Source organism: Terrapene carolina, unplaced genomic scaffold (assembly GCF_002925995.2).
Source record: "Terrapene carolina triunguis isolate 2854851 unplaced genomic scaffold, T_m_triunguis-2.0 Scaffold35098, whole genome shotgun sequence".
In the NCBI taxonomy this organism is placed as follows: Eukaryota; Metazoa; Chordata; order Testudines; family Emydidae; genus Terrapene; species Terrapene triunguis.
The window spans coordinates 2,380,063-2,403,854 of NW_020699449.1; the positions used below are offsets into that span (position 1 = coordinate 2,380,063).

At 44.9% G+C, this 23,792-nt stretch overlaps 1 protein-coding gene across 2 annotated transcripts in view; it reads left to right on the forward strand.

The window, feature by feature from the left end:
- The first annotated feature begins 632 nt into the window (after nucleotides 1–632).
- Nucleotides 633–23,792, forward strand: part of LOC112114757 (uncharacterized protein KIAA2026) — an 83,158-nt gene continuing 59,998 nt past the window's right edge. Inside the window, exons 1-2 of one of the 2 annotated variants that reach the window (XM_026646517.1) lie at nucleotides 633–2,075; nucleotides 17,368–17,568. In XM_026646517.1, the coding sequence (XP_026502302.1) occupies nucleotides 1,549–2,075; nucleotides 17,368–17,568 (728 nt within the window). In that variant the 5' untranslated portion in view covers nucleotides 633–1,548. The remainder of the gene's footprint in view (nucleotides 2,076–17,367; nucleotides 17,569–23,792) is intronic. The other variant, XM_026646518.1, reaches the window with a different exon arrangement.

Below are 23,792 nucleotides of genomic sequence, written 5' to 3' on the forward strand. Positions count from 1 at the left end.
GATAGCAAACGAGACAGGCTGGGCAGGAGCTGAGACAGGCCTTGGCAGTGAACAGAAGCAGCTCCCTTTGATGAGCTAGTAAAGGGGGAAGCAGGTGGAGGGATACAAAGCGACAATGACCGAGGCAGCAGCACGCTGACGCGAGATGAGCAGGCCAAGGCTGCATTTGTCAAAGCCAGAGCAGAGGAAATGGCAGTGGCTGAGCTGCAAAATGATGACAGCAATATTCTGGTCTTGCCCATAGCGGGCAAACACCCTCACTTCAGCCAGGGGTGGCTCTGGCGCACCTAGCTCCAGCAGCACCCTAGCTGCTGCCAAGCCGCTCTACCCTGAGCCGGAGGCCAGCCCCACTTCTCCTGACAAAGGCCATACTCAGCGCCGCCTTCAGATCGCGCATGCGCACTGACTTGCCCGCCCGGGGGCAATCCCCCCCAGACTGCGCATGCGCCTTAGACTCGCACTCCGTCCCACAAGAAGTCGCTGTCTAATGACGGCATCTCAGCTGGCATCCAAAACAACCAGCGCACTATTTCGCGGCCTCCACTGCCATTACGCATGCGCGTTGGATGGGGGAGGGGGGGCTCCTCTCTTTCTCTCGCCCCTTCCCAACCTGCCCGGGGGGGGCCGAGCCGATCCCCTCCGCGGCCATTAACTGACAGCGCTGCTGGCTCCAGCCGTCGCCGCCTCCCCGCCCGCAGCCATGTCCCTCCGCGGGTAGAGGGGAGGGGGACAGGACGCCCGGCCGGTCCCCGCCGCTGCCGCAGCGCAGACACGGGCCCCAGAGGCAGCTGCAGGCGGAGACAGGCCTCCGCTCCGGCCGCCGCCGCGCACCCAGGCCCCGCAGCCTGGCCGAGGCGCCGAGCGACTAGCGGCTGAGGAGCGGGGGCCCCAGCCGGGCTTGGCTGCGGCGTCTGGGCCGGGCACGGAGAGCGGCCGCTTCCCCAGCTCCCGTGGGAGGTGACCCAGAGCCTGGGAGCGGGGCAGCAGCAGCTGCCCGGCCCAGGGAAGAGCTGGGCAGGCTCGGCTGTCTCGCCGGCCCAAGGTAGGGTCAGCCCGGCCAGACCCGAGCGGCGGCTGGCGGGGGCAGGTTCCCTTTCCCGCCTAGCTGGCTGGGGGAAGACCGAGCCGCGGCGGCGGGAGCCCGATACGGCAGCAGACATGCCCGGGTATGTGCCATAGCCTCCTTGTTACCCGGGAGAGGGGAGGCCAGAGACCCCTCTGCGGGCGGCGGAACCAGGCACAAAGAGCAAAAGCGGCTGCCTTGGCGCTTCCTAGGGCGGGCGGAGACCCCGGCAGGGAGGGAGGCTGGTGCGGGTACAGACCGCGGCAACTTCTCGGTGACTGTGAATGGGAGACAGCCGGAAGCAGGCAGCACCTTCCCTCCGACTGGCACAGAGCCGGACTGAGCTGTGTGTCCGTACACCGGGGAGCCCGGCCGCTCGCCGAGTGACTGGCCTCAGGGGGCTCTGGCTGATGCTGAGGAGCCCGTCCCCAGGCTCGGTCGCTGGCGGGTAGCAGCGGAGCCCGGACCCAGCGTGCGTGGGGTGCATGAGCCTGGCGCAGCCCGAGGGGGACATGGAGTCTCCGGCCGCCGGAGAAACTTCAGACGCTCCAGCTCTAGTCGGCGGCCCGCCAGAGGAGGAAGAGCCGCAGCCGGAGGAGCAGAATGCGGGGGACAGCAGCCCTCGCTGCCGCTGGCAGCAGAACCTGAGCCCGGAGCTCCAGCAGGGTTACCGGATCCTGTGCGAGTTTTTGCTGGAGAAGCACCGGCCACTGACGGCTCCTTTTCTGAAACCCCTCGGAGACCAGGCCGCTGTCGCGGAGGAAGGAGGAGCCCCCTCCCTGGCAGGTCGCAGCGGCAGCGACTCTGTTGCACAGCAAGCGGCCGGGATGTGGCTGCTGAAGATGGAAGAAAAATTTTCCAGTGGACAATACACTGGAATCACGGATTTCGTGGCCGATTTTCGGCTAATGCTTGAGACGTGTTATCGGCTGCACGGGGTGGATCACTGGCTCTCCAAACAGGCCCAGAAGCTGGAGATGATGCTGGAACAAAAGCTGGCGTTGCTGTCCCGGTAAGTGTAGCGGACACCTGTCTGTCTCCCTGAGACACTGAAGAGATTCTGACAGGTCCAAATATGTGGGTTAGGGGCACACTCCTACGGGGGAACCTTATAGGGTTTGAGGACTCACTCCTGGCAAAAGCCACTTTCTGCCTCACTTTCCTTAAATTGTTCGTTTTGTGAATGTGCAGACCCAAATATGTAATTAAAACCACATGCACACTAGGGCTCAACTTTGTGCTTAGGGAACTTGTTTCTGAAGGAGGGCTTGAGCCCAAGCCTCCCACCTTTAATGACAGCTAAAAAATGTATTTGTTTATTTTAGTATTGCCTCCAAGCTACTTCCTCTTGAATATTTGATACTGGTAGAACCAAGTAAGAGGGCATAGCCAATGGAGAAACTCCTTTTGAAAGGAGAGCTTTACTGCTAGAGGTAGATTATGCATCTTTTAGTTTTGTTTGGCACTTATGCAGTGATAAGTATTCTAATGTTATTTTACTTACAGATATATCTAAAGGTCCAGATCCATAAATCCCCAATGTTAGGCACCACTACGAGCCACGAACGCCCCGCCCGGCAGCTGTCTAATGTGATAGGCACCTAAACTCTCTCAGCGCCTAAGTTACTGCTATAAAAATTCCATGGGTGGTGCGTGAGCCAATTTTGGAGGAGGCTAGTCCCTGGCCCCGCCCCTTCTGCCTGAGGCCCCTTCGGTCCCTGCTCCTTCTGCTCCCACCGGAACCCCAAGCCCCTCCCTGTGCCTGCCAGCCGTGCTGCCCCAGTCCTGTCCTGGCCTGCCCGAGCGCCCCCAGCCCCCGAGCGCCACTCAAGCACAGGGCGGGCAGCCGCAGAGCCTCCAGCCCTGCCGGGTTACTCCGTGGCCCCAGCCCTGGAGCTCCAGGCACTGCAGCCCAGTGCTGGACGGCCTGAGCGCCAGACAGCACGGCTCCAGTGCTGGGCTGCCCCAAGTCCCAGCTGCAGGCAGGCCTGCCGCCCTAGCCCCAGCACGCTTCCCGGAAGAGGAACGGCTTTCCTGGGCTGGGGCCAAGGGTGAAGTGGCAAGCAGGAGGGTGCCTTGGGGTGGAGCATGGGCGGGGCCATGAGGGGCAGTTTGGGGAGGCTTAGCCTCCCCCAGCCTACGATAGGTGCTGCTCATGAAAAGTTCCCTTGGCACCTAAGTTTCTGCATTTTGATTATATGCACTATTGCCTCACTGTAAGCGTCTGGACATCTGTCTCCTGCCTAAGCTCCAGAGCAGTGCGTGAACCCAAATGCCTATCTCACATGCAGGGCCCAATCTAGTATGCGTGCTCAGAGGCTGCCTGCTGGATTGGACCCCACCCAAAATTGTGGGTGGGAGAAGGGGTGGTGCTCACTTCATATCTTTTATCTCAGTGATTAGAGCTCTCACCTCAATGTGAGACCCGGCTCAGTTCCTGATGGGACTGTGTTGGAGAAAGGATTGGAGCAGGGATCTGCCACCTCTCAGGAGAGTGCCTCAGCCACTGGGACTGTAGGATAGTCCTTATGTGAATCCCCCTCAGTCTTTCCTGTTGCAGTTTTATAGATTCATAGATTCTAGGACTGGAAGGGACCTCGAGAGGTCATCGAGTCCAGTCCCCTGCCTGCATGGCAGGACCAAATACTGTCTAGACCATCCCTGATAGACATTTATCTAACCTACTCTTAAATATCTCCAGAGATGGGGATTCCACAACCTCCCTAGGCAATTTATTCCAATGTTTAACCACCCTGACAGTTAGGAACTTTTTCCTAATGTCCAACCTAGACCTCCCTTGCTGCAGTTTAAGCCCATTGCTTCTTGTTCTATCCTCAGAGGCTAAGGTGAACAAGTTTTCTCCCTCCTCCTTATGACACCCTTTTAGATACCTGAAAACTGCTATCATGTCCCCTCTCAGTCTTCTCTTTTCCAAACTAAACAAACCCAATTCTTTCAGCCTTCCTTCATAGGTCATGTTCTCCAGACCTTTAATCATTCTTGTTGCTCTTCTCTGGACCCTTTCCAATTTCTCCACATCTTTCTTGAAATGCGGTGCCCAGAACTGGACACAATACTCCAGCTGAGGCCTAACCAGAGCAGAGTAGAGCGGAAGAATGACTTCTCGTGTCTTGCTCACAACACACCTGTTAATACATCCCAGAATCACGTTTGCTTTTTTTGCAACAGCATCACACTGTTGACTCATATTTAGCTTGTGGTCCACTATAACCCCTAGATCCCTTTCTGCCGTACTCCTTCCTAGACAGTCTCTTCCCATTCTGTATGTGTGAAACTGATTTTTTCTTCCTAAGTGGAGCACTTTGCATTTGTCTTTGTTAAACTTCATCCTGTTTAACTCAGACCATTTCTCCAATTTGTCCAGATCATTTTGAATTATGACCCTGTCCTCCAAAGCAGTTGCAATCCCTCCCAGTTTGGTATCATCCGCAAACTTAATAATCGTACTTTCTATACCAATATCTAAGTCGTTAATGAAGATATTGAACAGAGCTGGTCCCAAAACAGACCCCTGCGGAACCCCACTCGTTATGCCTTTCCAGCAGGATTGGGAACCATTAATAACAACTCTCTGAGTACGGTTATCCAGCCAGTTATGCACCCACCTTATAGTAGCCCCATCTAAATTGTATTTGCCTAGTTTGTCGATAAGAATATCATGCGAGACCGTATCAAATGCCTTACTAAAGTCTAGGTATACCACATCCACAGCTTCTCCCTTATCCACAAGAGTCGTTATCCTATCGAAGAAAGCTATCAGATTGGTTTGACATGATTTGTTCTTTACAAATCCATGCTGGCTGTTCCCTATCACCTTACCACCTTCCAAGTGTTTGCAGATGATTTCCTTAATTACTTGCTCCATTATCTTCCCTGGCACAGAAGTTAAACTAACTGGTCTGTAGTTTCCTGGGTTGTTTTTATTTCCCTTTTTATAGATGGGCACTATATTTGCCCTTTTCCAGTCTTCTGGAATCTCTCCTGTCTCCCATGATTTTCCAAAGATAATAGCTAGAGGCTCAGATACCTCCTCTATTAGCTCCTTGAGTATTCTAGGATGCATTTCATCAGGCCCTGGTGACTTGCAGGCATCTAACTTTTCTAAGTGATTTTTAACTTGTTCTTTTTTAATTTTATCTGCTAAACCTACCCCCTTCCCATTAGCATTCACTAGGTTAGGCATTCCTTCAGACTTCTCGGTGAAGACCGAAACAAAGAAGTCATTAAGCATCTCTGCCATTTCCAAGTTTCCTGTTACTGTTTCTCCCTCTTCACTAAGCAGTGGGCCTACCCTGTCTTTGGTCTTCCTCTTGCTTCTAATGTATTGATAAAAAGTCTTCTTGTTCCCCTTTATTCCCTTAGCTAGTTTGAGCTCATTTTGTGTCTTTGCCTTTCTAATCTTGCCCCTGCATTCCTGTGTTGTTTGCCTATATTCATCCTTTGTAATCTGTCCTAGTTTCCATTTTTTATATGACTCCTTTTTATTTTTTAGATCATGCAAGATCTCGTGGTTAAGCCAAGGTGGTCTTTTGCCACATTTTCTATCTTTCCTAACCAGCGGAATAGCTTGCTTTTGGGCCCTTAATAGTGTTCCTTTGAAAAACTGCCAACTCTCCTCAGTTGTTTTTCCCCTCAGTCTTGATTCCCATGGGACCTTACCTATCAGCTCTCTGAGCTTACCAAAATCCGCCTTCCTGAAATCCATTGTCTCTATTTTGCTGTTCTCCCTTCTACCCTTCCTTAGAATTGCAAACTCTATGATTTCATGATCACTTTCACCCAAGCTGCCTTCTACTTTCAAATTCTCAACGAGTTCCTCCCTATTTGTTAAAATCAAGTCTAGAACAGCTTCACCCCTAGTAGCTTTTTCAACCTTCTGAAATAAAAAGTTGTCTGCAATGCAGTCCAAGAATTTGTTGGCTAGTCTGTGCCCCGCTGTGTTATTTTCCCAACATATATCTGGATAGTTGAAGTCCCCCATCACCACCAAATCTTGGGCTTTGGATGATTTTGTTAGTTGTTTAAAAAAAGCCTCATCCACCTCTTCCACCTGGTTAGGTGGCCTGTAGTAGACTCCTAGCATGACATCACCCTTGTTTTTTACCCCTTTTAGCCTAACCCAGAGACTCTCAACACTTCCGTCTCCTATGTCTATCTCTACTTCAGTCCAAGTGTGTACATTTTTAATATATAAGGCAACACCTCCTCCCTTTTTCCCCTGTCTATCCTTCCTGAGCAAGCTGTATCCATCCACACCAACATTCCAATCATGTGTATTATCCCACCAAGTTTCAGTGATGCCAACAATGTCATAGTTGTATTTATTTATTAGCACTTCCAGTTCTTCCTGATTATTACCCATACTTCTCGCATTTGTATATAGGCATCTAAGATACTGGTTTGATCTTTCCTCCCGGTTTTGTCCTGACCCTCCTTTCTCTCTGCCAATATAGCCCACACTCCCTCTCGTCTCCGACCCATCTCCCAGGTCTCCATGTTCCCCACTTACCTGCGGGCTTTGCTCACCTGTCCCCGTCGAACCTAGTTTAAAGCCCTCCTCACTAGGTTAGCCAGTCTGTGTCCAAATAGGGTCTTTCCCCTCCTCGAAAGGTGAACACCATCTCTGCCTAGCAGTCCTTCCTCAAATAGCATCCTGTGGTCTAGGAAGCCAAAGCCCTCCTGGCGACACCATCTTCGCAGCCAGGCATTCACCTCCATGATGCATCTGTCTCTGCCCGGGCCCCTACCTTTGACAGGAAGAATCGAAGAGAATACCACCTGCGCTCCAAACTCCTTCACCCGTACTCCCAGAGCCCTGTAGTCACTCTTGATCCGCTCAGTGTCACACCGCGCAGTATCATTTGTGCCCACATGGATGAGTAGCATGGGGTAGTAGTCAGAGGGCTGGATAATCCTCGACAATGCCTCCGTAACGTCTCTGATACGGGCTCCCGGCAGGCAGCATACCTCCCGAGATGAAATGTCAGGGCGACAGATGGGCGCCTCCGTCCCCCTCAGCAGAGAGTCTCCGACCACCACTTGTTCTACTTTAGATAGTAATTGGAGCCAGGGGAATGAAGCCTGGGTCTCCTACCTTCCAGGTGGATGCCCTTTTCACCGGGTTAGAGTCATTCTCACTCTTTCTCTGTCCCAGAGACTTTTAAGTATTTATACACAGTGGAACATCTTCAACAGAGAGATTGAGTGTCCTCTCCTTGGCCTGGTCTACACTGGGGAGGGGGTCGATGTAAGATACGCAACTTCAGCTACGGTATTCCCGTAGCTGAAGTCGACATATCTTATTCCGACTTACCTCCTGTCCTCACGGCGCGGGATCGATGGCTGCGGCTCCCCCGTCGACTCCGCTACTGCCGCTCGCTCCGGTGGAGTTCCGGAGTCGACAGGGAGCATCTTAACAAGACGCGATATATCGATGCCCAATAAATCGATCGCTACCCGCCGATACGGCGGGTAGTCTGGACATACCCCTTGGCATCTCCCATTGGCTAGTTTAGGCACTCCCTGCCTAACATGTTGACTTTTGTGATCTCATTCTTAGGCGCCTATCTTTCCCTGTGCATTTTATAGGGAGCCTAGGGTACAACTAAATTAGATTTTCTGGCTCCCATTGTTGTTCCATGGATTTTTTTCTAGGCACCTAAAAGTTAGGTGCTGCAGTACCTAACTCCCCTTTGTGGATCTGGGCCAAAGAGTAAAGCCAAGATAAAAACTTTGCATTAGATCTCACTTCAGGGGTACCGGAACAGATGGTCCCATGGCCCCCCCACTTTTCACTGGATGTCAGGGCAAGCGATGGGGATGTGGTGGAGAGGAGTGAACGGAGGAGTAGGCTCTTGGGGGAAAAGGCGGAGTGGGGCCTTGGTGGGGGGAAGGGGCAGTACGAGGGTGGGGCTACCATTCGGCTGCCTCTGGTCCCCCCACTTTCAGGGTGCTTCTACTGCTCCTGCCTCACTTCATTTGGCCCATAAATGTTGTGGTTGGTGCCATAAAAGCAGAGGAATATTCAGTACCTGCCCCAAAGTTCCTAATCTAAGGAGGCAAAACAGACCCAATGATATCGATAACCATATAGATCCTTAGCAGATTTCTTTTTAATATTGATAGGTATGTATATCCCTAGTAGCATCTTTCATTTTAGTCAAGACAACTTGAGAATGTGAAATTTAAAAAAAATAGTGATTTAATTTAACCCTTCTATCTCAGAAGTTTCTTTATCATCAAAAGTAGAGTTTTGGCTAGACTTCTTAATCTGGATCTGAAACTGGTGGGCAGGTCTGACAGTGAAAGATGAATCAATCTTTAATGGGAACATCAGTGGGTGTGTCCTGCAATACAAGTATTAGCTCTGATAGGTGGAAGTGGATAGCTGCTGGTGGCTGTGGGTGTTGGACTAGCTTCAGATTTATTGGTGGCTTAGAATAATAATGGTTTGTAAATAAATCATTACTTGGGTGTAACATACTTTGTACCTTCTGCACACTGAGCTCATTGGACATCAGGGACTCCTTACATCCCTCTGTTCTAACACAAAAGGTCCTTGTGTGCCATCCTCCCATTGGCCTCTTTCAGGAATTTTCCCTGCATCTTTTCCCTTATGCCTGGAGCTCTGTGCACCTCCCCTTCCCTCATGACAATGTCTCTTTTAGGCCCCCATTCATGGGGCTTCTTGTGCTCCCTATTCTCCCTTCACCCCATATGAGGGTCTCCAGTTTCCACCTCACCAGAGGTTCTGTATGCCTCCCATTCCCTCTTCCTGCTATTTCAGGGCCTCATGTTCTCCCATGCAAAGGAGCTGAGTGCACACCTACATCCTACTTTCCCCTACCCTTATTATTTGTATAGGACAGTGGTTCACAAACTTAACCTGTGAATCCCTTTTACTAAAATGTCAAGTCTGGCAAACCCCCTCCTAAAAATGAATAGTTCCAGGGATTTTCTCCTTTACCTGAGTATAAACTATAAAAGCAGTGATCTTGGAAATATAAAATTTGTTTTTATGACATGCTTATTACACACTATTTGTCATTACAGTATTTTTATTACATTATGAAAATGGCAACACTCTTCCAAGATCTCACTTTCGCAGCTTGTATCACTTTGGATAAGCCTGTTATAAGACAAGGCTCATATGTTTCTTCAAGGAGTATCAGATGTATTTAAGAATCCACCTCAAAGAGTTCCTCCTACACAAGCGTTCAGGTCTTGAGCAGTCCAGGCAAACAACACACGTTACAACAAAGCTTAACTTGTTCTTCATAATTTTAAGAATACTAGCTGCCTATTTAATTTTAAAAACAGCAAAAAATATCCACCTCCCTTTCCTATAAGGAGTCTTAAAGTTTAAATCTCCTCAGTGTGATAGATATGCTTGCTTTGATCTGCTTAGCTCTTGGAAGTCTAGGGGCTCTGGGCTGCTGACCCTGTGCTGCCGACCCTGTGCTGCCTGCGGTCCCTAGGGACAGCTCTGTCTGCCATTAGGGAATTTCCCCCCCCAAGATTCCCCTGTAACATTTCATGAACCCCTGCGGGTTCACAAACCCTAGTTTGGGAACCACTGGTCTAGGAGATAAGTCATTCAGGGTTAAACTCTAATGGGATGATGGGCAGAGATGAAATATAGGTATTGTTGTGCTGGAAGGCATTGGTGCCATCAACCATTTGTTTGATCTGTAGGCAATTGCAGAGATGCTAGAAGCTGCTTGTGTGGCAAACAGATGGCAGGGGCTCCAAAAATTCTCATTTCTCTCTTGCAGTTTTCTGATTTTCCAGAGTTTTGGCTATTGGTGCCTAGAACATTCCCTGAAAGTTTGGAATTGTCTATCCACCTCAATGCCACATCTGATCAAACAGAAAAATGCTATCAAGTTGAGTATATGGCCTTCAAAGTTTGGCCAGTTAACCAAATAGGATTACACCGTTATACCTCTACAAATGGCTTTATAATTGTGACAGGGATTCCCAGGGTACAATCTGGAACTATGGGACCAATGTGCTTCCTTAGCTCTCTAGCCTGAGTTGTCTCTCACAAAGCTATGCCAGTGACAAGCAGAAACACCCCTCCAAGCACTGTAATCACTCAGCCATCAACATCTGGAGCCACACATGCAGCTAAATTGTATGAATGCTCCTTGAGCCACTTATGAATCATACAGGGAGAGGCACCAGCCAATCACCCCAGAAATATACCATCTTACACTGCTCAAGGCTCACATGGACAATGCAAGCTCATTAATAAGTTTGCCACTTCTTCAAAGGAAAGTGGACATGCAACAGCCTTTGTAATCTGAGCTGAGATTCCCCAAGCACTTCAACCAAAACCACACTGTTTTAGGTAAAACATAAAACAAATTTATTAACTACCAGAGAGACTGATTTTAAGTGATTATAAGTAGCAGGCATAGAGATCAAAGTTCGTTATCCTAGAAATTCAGTCTAAATTTTAACTTCAACAGACTTAGCAAGATTTGAATCAAACAGTCTCTCACCCTGATAGAAGTTACAGGCAGCTTACACTTCTCAGTACTCATACTGAGCTCCCTTCCAGCCTGGGACTAATCTTCCTATTTCAAAGTCTTTGTCTTCCAGACATTCTTTCAGGTGTTGAGATTTTGGGGGGGGGGGGGGGGGGGGGGGGGGGGAAGAGGCCAAGTGATGTCACTGTACCTCTCATACTTTCTTCCAGCTGCTAGAAAGATCCTTGCCCTCACCTGAGGGAGTCCCTATGGGTGAGGCAGTCCCCATTGCATATGTGCCCTCTCTGAGAAGTCTCTGGGATAGTAGATTCTTCTTGATGGGCCATTAATGCCTCTCCGGCCAGTGATGGTTGCTCCTTGTCCCAATGAAGGGCCAGCTGTGGGCATCTCCCAACCTCAAAGTATTTCAGTAATACATACAGCAACACTTCATAACTTAACATACAATGATAGTACATACAATTCAACAGGATATTAAGGTTCAACAGATCAAGACTTAAAATGATAAAAAAAAGCATGCGTTGTAGGAAACATACACCTCTACCCTGATATAACGCGGTCCTTGGGAGCCAAAAAAAAAAAAAACTTACTGCATTATAGGTGAAACCGTGTTATATCGAACTTGCTTTGATCTGCCGGAGCTCGCAGCCCCACCCCCCTGGAGCACTGCTTTACCACATTATATCCGAATTTGTGTTATATCAGGGTAGAGGTATTAGTCATATGACAGTGTGAATATGGGTGTTCCAGGATGCTAATTTGAAGTACAGCATGTCACAATAATGGAATGATAACAAGTGAGTTTTATCACGAGGGATGTTGTACTTTTCCATTTTGAAAACAGGTAGTGTTAGTACTGAGAGTAATTATCACATTAGCCTCAAACTAGGCCATCTGAGTTGTTATGACTGAACCTCAAGAAAGCTGAATCTGGATAATAAGTGAAGACTTGGACGTTAGTAATTTCTCAGAGGGACCTAATTCTATAATTGTTATAGAAGTATAGCTGCAACAGCTAGTTAAATTCATATTATAAACTGCTGATGGGGGGAAAAAATAGGACCCAGTTAATCCAAAATGGCAAATATAGCAGAAAATGGCAGAAGACTCTAAAAGAGCTATATAAAAGCTTTTCTATTGCTGAGTCCTGGATTTCTCACCTGCTGCAATGGACTGAGCATCTCTAGAACAGGAACTGAAAAATGCCTTTAGATTACTAAATCTAGCCTGAGTGATGTGTACACGAGAATGGTGTGGGAATAAGACCTGAGGTTTACAAGAAGATGAAGTCATAAAGCCCATTGAGGGTGTTCTCATCAATAAAAGGTGAATCAGATGTTTTGTCTGGGTAGTGAAAGATGCCAATTTCTAAGGTGTACTCTTTAAAAGTAGCACAGCTATGAACAGATAGTAAGTTGAAACTTCGTATTAAATATTTCAGGACTGAACTGCAGGGATATATACAAGATTTTTGTACTCAGCTTAGTTGGGAATGATAAAATACCATGTAGAAAGAAATGCTTGTAGAAGGTGGTCAACTACAGGGACAATGATTTACCCCAGAAACCTTTTTGCTTTTCAACTAGTGTATTTCAGGCCTTGGCTTAGAAACTTGGTTGCACCAATGCCGTTAGTGGGATTGGGGCTTAGTTGCTTGTGATTATCTGAAGCAGCTCCTCTTAGACAACACAGGAGACTGGTTTTGGGGTGCACTGTGTCTAGCTCTCGTCAGTTAGAAGGCTTTTCCAGTCAGATATGGGACATCTGAAAAGAGAATGAGTTCATATCTGAAGAAATGAGTTCACTTTGTAACAGAAGTTTTCTAAGTGTGGGGCACACTGTATCAGCCCCCATGACTATCAGTGACCCCTTGGCCTCCTGTTTCTTAGAAAGAAGGGGGCACTCATAGAACACTAATCTCGGAAGAGTGGTTCAAGAAAAATGTTTTGGGAACCTTTGGTATATAAGGTTGCATTTTAGAATCAAATTCTCTATAGATCTAAGAGATACTCTGGAAACCACTTCCTAAACAAACTGACACAGTGAATTGGTTGACCTTGAATTCGGTTTCTGAACATAAGTGAATGCTGGCAGTCACTCAGTAACTGGCTAAATGAGGTACCATATTGTTAATATGGTTAAGAGTTAGGGACTGATGAAAATGTGTAATTTTAAAGCTTCAGCTGAACTTGATGAAGTAGAAAACACTTAAAATCAACACAAAAGGCCCCTCCCTCCCAAAAAAAAAAACCCAATCAGTTAAAAGTGAGAAGAAACTGGTCATAAAATATTAGTAAACAGTACAGCTGCAAAAGATATTTGAATGAGATACAAAAGAAGGGAAAAGAAGAAAATTCACATTGCTTTAATATGAAAACTTTCATAAGATTTGCAACCAAGGAGGGAAAAAAAAAGTCAGTACCATCACCCTAACTAGGATTTTTGTTGAGGGTTGTGGCATTTAAAAAAAAAAAAAAGCAGGTATTCTTTAGCAATAAATCGTAAAATGAAGGCTACCTACTAATTGTCTGGCATGTGAATGTACAGAAACAGGTGTTGTGCAGTAAATGTTTTTTAACCTAAACACACACATTATAAAAATATTCTTTGGGTATGAAAGCATGACTTTTGATTAAAGAACAGTCTTTTTATAAGGGCATGTAAGGGTGCGGACTCACCCCGTGGCGCCTCCTGCTAGTCTCTCTGGGAATTAGCTTGATCCAGTCTCCGGAGCGCCCTCTGCAGGCCGGTGATCCACCTTGCCGCTTCTGGCCCCTGTGTCCCTCCCAGGACCCCGGTGCCCTTATCTTGGGTGCTGCCACTGTGGCAGTACCCCCTCAGTACTAGGGTCTCCCCTCCCCAGGGAACCCCCACCCACTATCCCTACCTCACCTCAGAATAAGGCCACTGCCAGTCACCAGCTAGCCCCCACGCCCTGGGGCAGACTGCAGTATAGGCCACTCATCACAGGCAAGGTTGGGTTTGGACCTGCTGCCTTGGCCGAGCCCTGGGCTGCCCTCTGCAACCCCCAGTACCCCTTGGCCTTCCACTAGGCCGCAGCCTGGGGCTTTCCAGGCTGGAGCTCCCCAGCCTTTCCCTAGCCCTGCTCCACCCAGGTACTCTGTTTCAGCTCCCTGTAGACAGAGACTGTGGCTGAGCTCCTGGCTCCCTGCCTTTATAGGGCCAGCTGAGTCTGTTTGGGGCATGGCCCCAGCTGCAGCCACTTCCCCCAATCAGCTCAGCCTTCAAGCTGCCTTCTCCAGCCACAGCCCCCTCCCAAAGCTGTTTTTAACCCCTCTGGCCCAGAGCGGGGTGACCACCCCGCTACAGGGCAGTAATCCAATCCCCAACTCAAACTATACACACACCTCTGCATTTAAAGACACTTCTACTGATATAGGCTAGATGTTAAAAATCTAATAACTGTAGTTCTTTCTTCTGGTACTGTATTGGCTATGAAATATACACACACGGTAGGTACTGGATTGCTTTTCTGCTAAGCAGTCTACCACCTGTGCAAGGTGGAGTATCTCCGAGATTACCTTGTGTTGATCACCTGTGCACTCATCTCATTGCCAGGCAGCATAGTTGCCAACTAATTCTGTTCCTTCCTTTCACCACTCTAGATCAGACTATAATTAGAATTAGTGTACATGGGGACACTCTGGAAAGTTAAGATGAAGTAACTCAAGTTTTGAAGTTAATGTGCGTTAACTTCAGTTTTGATTAAGTCGTCATAGCTTCCCACGTAGACAAGCTCTTAGGCCATGTCTATATGGGGATGTTAAATCCAATTAATTTGTTTGCTGTAAGTGAAGGTATTTAACTCCATTGAACTGAAGTGTGTTCACACCACTGTGTTATTCCAGATTAAGGTACTTTCCTTGCTAATCATTGTGTCCATGTAGCTCTGTGCTTGTTCGAATTAACCACTCAGTGTTCTGGATAGACATCCCATGGTGCAATGCTCTGCCACTCAGTTCTGTGCCCTGGTTTTTCTCATGGTACATTGCCAGAATTCCTGTAGTTTCATCACACAAGGTGGGGATAGCAAGCAAATTAACAAACTCCAATGATTCCTTTGTTGCTCACAGTGCTTACCCTGTAGTAAGTAGAGATAATCTTTCTTCTCTTTTTATACCAGTTTATTGTGTTGGTGGTTCATTCCTTTTGTGTTGAATAATTTGGGAGACTACTCTAAATATGGTTAGAATTGGACTCAGCTTTATCTCCTGTATATATGTATTTCATAATCATGGTGTCTTCACCAAGGATAGTCTTGTCCCAATTTCCTGAGCTCAGATTTGGACTCCATCAGCCAAAGGATTACCATTGAGGATAACAAGTGGGGTGGGGGTTGCAGAGCAAGTGGCAACCATTCTGATAAATTATTTTTGTTACAGCAGTGCCTAGAACAGTGGTCTCCAACCTTTTTATGCCCAAGATTACTTTTTGAATATAAGGGCAACACAGAATCTACCCCACCCCTTCCCCAAAGTCCCGCCCCACTCACTCCATCCCTGCCTCTCTCCGTCACTCGCTCTCTCCCACCCTCACTCACTTTCACCGGGCTGGGGTAGGGGTTCAGGAAGGGGTGTGGGCTCTGGGCTGGGGCTGAGGGGTTCATAGTGTGGGAGGGGGCTCTGGGCTGAGCCTGGGGCAGGAGGTTGGGATGGAGGAGGGGGTGAGAGGTGCAAACTCTGGGAGGGAGTTTAGGTGCAGGAGTGGACTGCGGCAGAGTGTTCGGGTGCAGGAGGGAGTATGGGGTGCTGGCTCCGGGATGGGGTTCAGGGCTGGTTTGGGGTGCTGGCTCTGGGAGGGGGCTCAGGGCAGGGGGTTGGAGTGTGGTCGCCCACTGGGCAGCATTTATCTCCAGCAAGCACCGCCCCTGCAGCTCCCATTGGCCACAGCTCCCCATTCCTGGCCACTGGGAGCTGCGGGGGTGGTGCTTACAAGCACAAGTAGCGTGCAAAAGCAGACCCCCAGAACCCCGGGCCATGTTAGCCACTTCCGGGAGCGGCATGGGGCCAGGGCAGGCAGGGAGCCTGTCTTAGCGGCAGCCCCGCTTGGAGATCCTACAGGATCGATCAGTTAAATGTGATTGACGGGTTGGTGACCACTGGCCTAGAACGTGCTAGGTTTGTACAGACCTATAGGAAGACAAGGTTCCTGCCCTGCAGAGCTTACATCCTAAAAATGAGATTACAATCTAAGTGCTACCTTGTTATTGCCTGCTGCATGTTATTCCAGTTTGTTTGCCGGTGTGCCCTAACAACATCCTCAGAGTAAATTGCAGTATAGTCTATAAGTGACCAATATATGGACCTTTTTATTATGCTTACAATGGAGAGGAACAAGTAGAAGTAGTGTACAAGTACAGATGGGACTGTTCTGTTCTTGACACTTCCCAGGATTACACTTTTAACCAGGGCTTTGGAACTGTGCTCCGCTTCAGCTCCAGGCAAAAATCTGCAGCTCTACTGCTCCGGAGCTGCTCCGGGCTCCGGCTCCGGGCTCCGCTCCAAAGCCCTGCTTTTAACTGCTTCATGTTCAGGCCGGGGTAGTGAGGAGACATTGCTTTAACATGGGTGTTATAGGTATTTCTATATTTTGCTTCTTGCTCTCATCCTGTTCGTCCTCAGTGTGATGAGTGATGTTGGAATGGCATTGTGGCTTTTGCACACCCTATGAACCTGAATGTGAGAAGTTGTTTTTTTTTTTTTTTTTTTGGACAGTAGCTCCCTTTGGTGCATTCTTTGTGCCCCAAACTTCTTCACCAGTATGTCAGGGAATATATGAAATTAATAATAATAAAGGTCCTCAAATATGTTGGCAGCCAATATCTGTATTTTTTGCCTTCATAAAATTTCACAACCTGAATTACTATTATTTGCATCTTAGCTTACAAAATATAATTGCCTAGTGTTATTAATAACTGGTAGCTTGTTTTCTCTGTTTTGCTGTTAATACTCTTTACAAAACAACCTTTAACTCTTCAGTCTTTAACAATTCTAATATCTTATTGTGTATATATTTTTCCTATTTATTTGTAGTAGAGAAAGACATTCTCTACTTTGTTAGGTACAGTCTGGGAAATTGGTGGTGGTTTGGGTTCTTACCTTTAGTAACCCAGGAAAAGTGTGTGTAATTTTTCTTGATTTTTGACAATCTAAAATGATGACTAATTGAATAAAAAGACAGTGTTGTGAAAAGTATTTTTTATCATTAAACTTCATTAGAGTTTCCTAACACAGTGTAAGAGAGATCCAAAACAAGAAAAGATTATTCCTTTGTTTTCAGCTATTTCATTTTGTAAATATTTCAAAATAAAATATTCCCAATTTTGTAATCTGCCAAAGTTTCAAATTTTAATCTGTCATGTTGAGTTTGCAACAAATCTTTTGTTTCGGAATGCTTTTGTGTGTTCTGAAAATGGCCTTATCTGAGCTCAAATATATAATACTTGTGTGTATAGATGTTTAAAAAATACATAATGTGGAAATTAATTTAGAAAATCGAATTATTTATTTAGGAGATAGCTATTCACCATCTTTAATAGTGTAGGTCTTCAAAAATTCTCAGGTGATGGCATCTAAGTTTAATATTTTGTAAAGGAGTGGTCATTTCATCTCTGAAGAATTTGGTAGTTCAGTTGTAGATAGTGATGACACTCTAACAATATCAGTTTTTTCTGACCTAACCTAGTTGTTGTACGTTTTAAAGGTGTAGGTAGTGGATTGCTGCTGGTCAGGAAAAATTATTTTGCATTGATCTATTTTTTCTTGCAAGGCACTTGAGAGAGAAGACAACAATAGCAGTAACATCCAAAGGGTACTATGGGTTGGAAGATGAGAAAGGAACAGCATGCACTTCAACAAGGCGTCGTTCCACACCTCGCAGTTTAGCAGGCTTGACAACAGGCATTTTTGAGTCCATAATGGTTCAGGTTCTGAGACAAGAAGAACAACAGAGAGCAAAAGAAGAAAAGAGGTAAAAGGAAAAAGTAAATTTTTTTGTAGTCTTGCCTTTCCATTTCTCAAATGTTTCTCTTCTGGAAGACCAAATACATCGCCTATTTTTTGTGGTACAGAGTTCACTTTTGAACCCTAGACTACAATATAGTTAAGAACACAATTACATTATGGTGATTTCCACTGTCACAGAACCCATGAATTTTGCCATATATTTGAACTTGACACTGAAAGGTCACCACTGTCATGGAACCATTTTGCCATTTATGTGGACCCCGTGGCCACACGTTAGCAATTTTAGTTTTGCATCAATCTAGTTCTCAGTGAAAAAAGGGCCAGATCCAAGTAAACTGACATATAGTTAATGTGCAGCAGATGGTCAGTGCTTACTAATGAATTGTTCATGTAGACTCAGCTACTGCACATTAACAGGTCATAAGTTTGCCTTGATCAGCTGCTGTGCATTAACAGGAGATTAGTTCACCTTGATCTAGTCCCATTTCAAAGAGAACTAGATCAAGGTGAACTAACAAACTGTTAATGTGCGACAGCAGGGTCCATGAGGTTACTGTGACCATAGTGTGAAATTCTGTTTTTTGTTTTTTTTTTTTTTTTTTTTACTGCGACTGTGCCATGAATTACACATAATTTTACCATTACAAAATGGTATCCGCAAAGCTCTAGTTAGTCTTAATTCACTTTTGTTATTGGAAAATTTCCCAAACACTGTAATGGTGTAAATGATTTTAAAACTGCTGATATTTTAATATCAGGAAATTTGTAATAGCATTTGAAAGTGAGAATGCAGTAGTCTGTGGACATATTCCTTGTTTGATCAATCCTGATTTACCATATTTCCCCTATGACCATTTTTGTATGACTATATCAGAACTATAAGCAGTCACTACTGAAGTGCAGAAAACAAGTAACTTGAAACATTCTTAGTCCACATTTGTTGAAATAAAAAACTACATATAATTTTTAGTCTAGACCAACCCATTCCTTATAATTCCTTAATTCAATACATTTTGAGAATAGTTATATTCATCCTGATACCAATAGCATATAATCAATCACCTTTTTTATTCTCTCTGTATGGTGTGTGTATGTCCATTTATATGTTCTGTATAGGATGTTTTAAAGTATTGTTCAATAAATATTTCATTCTGTGGAGCACTTTGAAAGAGATCCACTTATGGACCGTCTCCTATCAATCCCAAACTTATCCCACAGTATTCTTTTTCTGTTCTGGGGCTTTGTGAACTATGTTTGGGGATCATTCTTACAAGGACTGTATGTTGATAGGGCATATCGCTTGTTCTCCTTTTCATTTGCTATAATGTGTAGTAGTTCAAGGTCGTAGTATCCTCATCCATATAGAAAATAGTGGAAAGGGAGAACTTACTTATTAAATCTGAAGTTTTCTTAGGGAGCCTATTTCTGCGCTATCATTCTCCTCCAGATATGAAAACAGTAGAATGGAAAGGAACTAGGCTGGAGATCCGCAGGTAATTTCATGGATCTTGGCTCATGTACCTTCATGATGCCACTGCATAGTTTCCAATTCTCTTCTCCAGATTCCTCAATGGCAGCATGACCATTGAGCTAACCATGCTGGAATTGGCTCAGATCTATTTTATGTGACTTTTTTGTGGGGACCACCATTAGGAGAAACTAATGAAGCATCAAACAGCATTAACTTCCATGGTTGCTTAGCCCCCATTTCTGCCTCCTTGGGAGTAGAGCATGCCATGTCAAGCGGCTGTTCTCTGACTGTTTTAACTTCTTGGATAGTTAAGGTTGATGGGGTGTTTTGTTTATAAACACCAGTTTCGGGCCTTAAATATCTGAGGGCAAGTCTACACTACAAAATTAAGTTGACTTAAGTTACGTCGACCTACAGCCACTGGAGTAATTAAATTGCATTTGCATGAATCTATGTGCTTCATCTCTTGCGGAGGAGGAGTTAAGTAAGTGTAGTGGGCGAGTTACATCAGTGGGAGCTACATTTTAGTGTAGATGCTTACAGAGTTAGGTCGACGTAAGCTGCCTTATGTCAACCTATCTCTTAAGGTGAAAGCATTGCAGAAAAAACATACTAAAAAAATAAAACCTGCGTGCATGCTAATAACCTTACCAGAGATCCTCCTCCTCCTCATCTCAAGTAGGGGCTCTTGTAGGAGTCACTCCTTCAAACCCCACCATGGAGTTTTTCTGTGGTTACAAGCTAATAATGGCTTTAGCTCAGAATAAGCAGATCATCCTGTTTCTTCATGCATCTTGGACCTTTGTTCTCCAACCTTCTGGAACAGGTAACCAGGAGACAATGGTTCTTTCTTCAAGGTGTAGTATCAAAAACTTGGGTTTTTGAATAACTGAAGATGGGGTGGAAGGAATTTGCATTCAATTCCCTCTAGATATTTCCCAGGAAATCCACTTTACATGTATTGTCCTTCAGAAGACTATTCTGTCTGCCACGTTCAGTATAGTTTTTTGATAATTCATGTCCACAATAATATATAATCTTTGCATTTAATAGGATGGACTCCAAAGATACTAAAACTTAATTCAGTAGGGTTTTCCCAGGATATTGCCACATCTGCTACTTATCCATGTAAACAGCAATCACATCAAGAAAAAGAGTGCTAGATGGGAAATACTTTGTTTAAAGCTGCTAATTCATCTTAAGTACAATTTAATAACATTAAAGATAATTTATATTTTTACCAAAAGATTAATCAGTCTTTTTCAGATTACAAAAAATTAGTTCGCCATCCTTTTCCCCCATGCAATGTTAAGTATGCTAATAAAGAACATTCATGGTAAAAAACTGGATGCCTGAAGAATGCTCAAGTTCTACTTGAGAGGGATTCAGCTAGCCATTGTTGCTGATTATTTCATTTCATTAAAGGTGTAGAAGAAATGAAATTGTCCAAATCTATTATCACAAGATGGATCAGATGTTGTACGTCAGAAGTATAATAATCTATGGATTATCGTACTCATCAGGCATTAATATACTCGGTCTTATTTTGGGCAGAAAGAACCTTTCCTTCAGTGAAAGAAATATATAAACTAGCAGCTTGGTTTTTCATTTGTGATTTTTGCAGAATATTACAGATTGCATTTACAAGTGTCTTTGGATGCATCTTTTGGGAGATGACTACACCAGGCTGATAAGTTTCTCTTGTTTTCTAAGGTTATATTCGTACAATACTACCATTCCTGTTGGTGATTCTTTGTTACTTCCCACTTAGAATGTATTCACAGATAAGCCGTGAGAGAGGAAAAACTGAACATTTCTTGCCTGCTCATTTCTTTTCTGAATGGCATGTTCACCAGTGTGGACCCAATCTGAAAAGAACCCCTTGAAGAACCAATGGGTGTGAACATTTTTAATAGAATGTGTTTATTTACAGTAGTTTATTTTACTTTATTGAAATTGACATTTTTTGTGTTCTTGTTACACTCGCATCAAATTTATTATATTTTGTTTTGCAATTGTGCATATACACGTAATAACATCTGACTATTTTTTTTTATAGTTTCCTTGTGTTCAGTTTTCTCCATCATCCTGATTCTGTGGATTATCAGCTCCGCATTGTGGGAGCTTTGTAAGACCCCATTGACTGCTTGCTTGAATTAAGAATAAAAGTCGTAAAACTGGGTTTAGTGATGGAGAGCCAGATTTTCAAAGGTATTTAGGCACCTAGTGGAATAATCCTACTAGGCACCTGTCTGCATTTTAGAGGCCTAATATTTTTTCAAAATCTGACCTTTAGCTATTTTATAGAAAATTACATTTTAAAAAAACCCAACCCTGTGTTAAAAGAATGTAATTTAGGTTGCAAAGTCAAGCACTCAAAAGTTCAGGAATGACAGAATTAGGTTTGGCAACACAACCTTAATTCTGAGCCCATGTGTCCTTTCTGTATACTGAATGAGGCAGGGATCTTCTGGAAAAATATTGTATTTGATCATGTAATTGAAGACTCTGTCATAAGGTAAGTGAACAAGGTGGCAGAATTAAGGTGGTGTGGTCAACCATAATTCTAGTATTTCATAACTATTGAGTGCTTGATTGAGCAACCTAAAGAATGTTTAACATCGTCATATTGAATATAATTTCCTAATTTGTATTTTTAAAGAACAAATATGTCCAACAAAATGTATTACGTGCAACTATAACATGCATGGGGCATGGGCATGGCACATGTTTGTTGTGCCCACCTGCACTATGTACCAGTTTAAGGGCTGTGCATAACTGGGCCCTACCTGACTATACACAAGGTGCAATCAATAAACAGAAAAAAATAAATAGTTTTTAATCGCTTTCTGTCATACACTGTTACTTTTAACAGTAGCAGGTAAATAATTTTCAGAGAGTATGATTTTTTTTTTTTCAAATGTAGAGTTTTAATGCTTTGCTTTCTTAATTTGTTTCAGATATATTTACCATCCAGGAGTTATTTTTATGTTAATTTCAAATAGTTAAAATTTTGAAAGTTCTCTCTCCACAGAAAGCATAAGAGGAGTCTTTAAGTGCAAGACCCAGAATTGACAAGTTCATATCGCCATTAAAATTCAGCTAGAGCCCTTATTCAGTGTAAATCCAGTTGAAGTCAGTGTGAATTTTTGCTTGTCTAAGAAATGTAGGATTCCACTATAAGAAGAGGAAATCTATTTATGACAGCTTGTTGAACATGTCATTCAGAGAAAAATGTTCGGATCAGATATTTTTATTAGTCAGATAATAGTATCGTTTTGTTGCAGTCACTCTTTGCAGTGATTTCATCATGTCAATGTTTTGACATTACCAAATGTACAGTACTTCCCATTATTACCTATGTGATTGGCAGATAAAAATATAAAATACAGACTCCCTTTTAAATGTTACTTTACACACAATCACACACCAAGTATTGAAATCATGTTTTAATTTCTAGTTTCTCTTTCCAAACTAGTTATGCAATACTGGAGATAAAATATGGCCACAGCAAAATATTGTGTGATAAAATGAAATGGAAAATATGGAAAGACTTTGTGCAATAAATGTTTATTAAATGATGTAGATTCATTCTCAAGAACAGGTTTTAAAACAATAAAATCGACACTAGTTGCGTGGGTTTTTGCCAAGCAGTAAGCAAAGATGTCTTTGGGATTTTGTTTTTATTTTGAGAATTCCTCCTTAATTTAGATTGTCTTTTTGGTAATAAAGGGAAAATATTTTGACAAAAATGATATTGTTTAGTGGAATTAGAGTATAAACATTGCACTAACAAGTACACTCTGGCATACTTTTTGTAGTTTGTTTTAATAAAACCCATCATAGTTCCATGTAAACTGTGCAGCAATCTTATATATATGGCGCATGTCAGAAATCACGCTGCTCGTGTCTCCTCTGTGTGGCCCCAGCAAGCCTGTGGTGTGGCTCTTGATGAATGTGCTTGTTCCCTCCCCCATGACAGAGGTTTTGGACTTTCTTCCTTCCTGCAAGGGAATGCAAGTGCTTCTGTTTTTGTGTCATTCTTGGCTGAACCAAGAGGAGGTAGTGGCTCTGGGATGCCCCTTGTCAAGGAGCTCAGATGAGGAGCCTGTCTGGGCTCTGTGGTGCTGGCCTGAGTTAGCGGAGGTTCTAAAGCTGTGGCCTGAAAAGGCAGAAGCAAACACCCCTGACCCTATACCCGTATCTCATCTGCCCAGTAGTTCGTGTCCAAGGACAAGGCCGTTGCTGCTTCCAAGAGGCAGCAGGGGAGTGAGCTCCAGCCCAGCCCCATTCCTGGGAGTCCCCAGTGGGCATGGTCTGAAATCCATGGCCCGGGGAAGGTGTGTGGGGTGTGTGTGTTTGTGTCTCTCCCATCTAAGGTGACCAGATGAGAGGAAGAAAATATCGGGACACCGGGGGGGGTCTGCCGGCGGAGAAAAAAAAAAAAAATGCCGGTGGAGCGAAATATCGGGACAAATTGCGTCCTGACGAGAGACGTCTGGTCACCCTACTCCCCTCCCTCCCCCAGGCTCCTAGCCGCTGCATAGCAAATCATTTTCCTCTGGGACATCATGAATGGTGGCAGTAGAGACTAATGTGTGAGACTGGGGAGGAGCCACCCTGGAGCAGCCCTCCCTTCACCCTATTCTCCCAGTTCCCCCCCAGAACCTCTCCTAAACACTGTAGCTCAGACACGCACAATCTCTCCCATACATACCCCTTACTGCACCCTCCCCTCTTCCTTTCCCCTCCCCCCC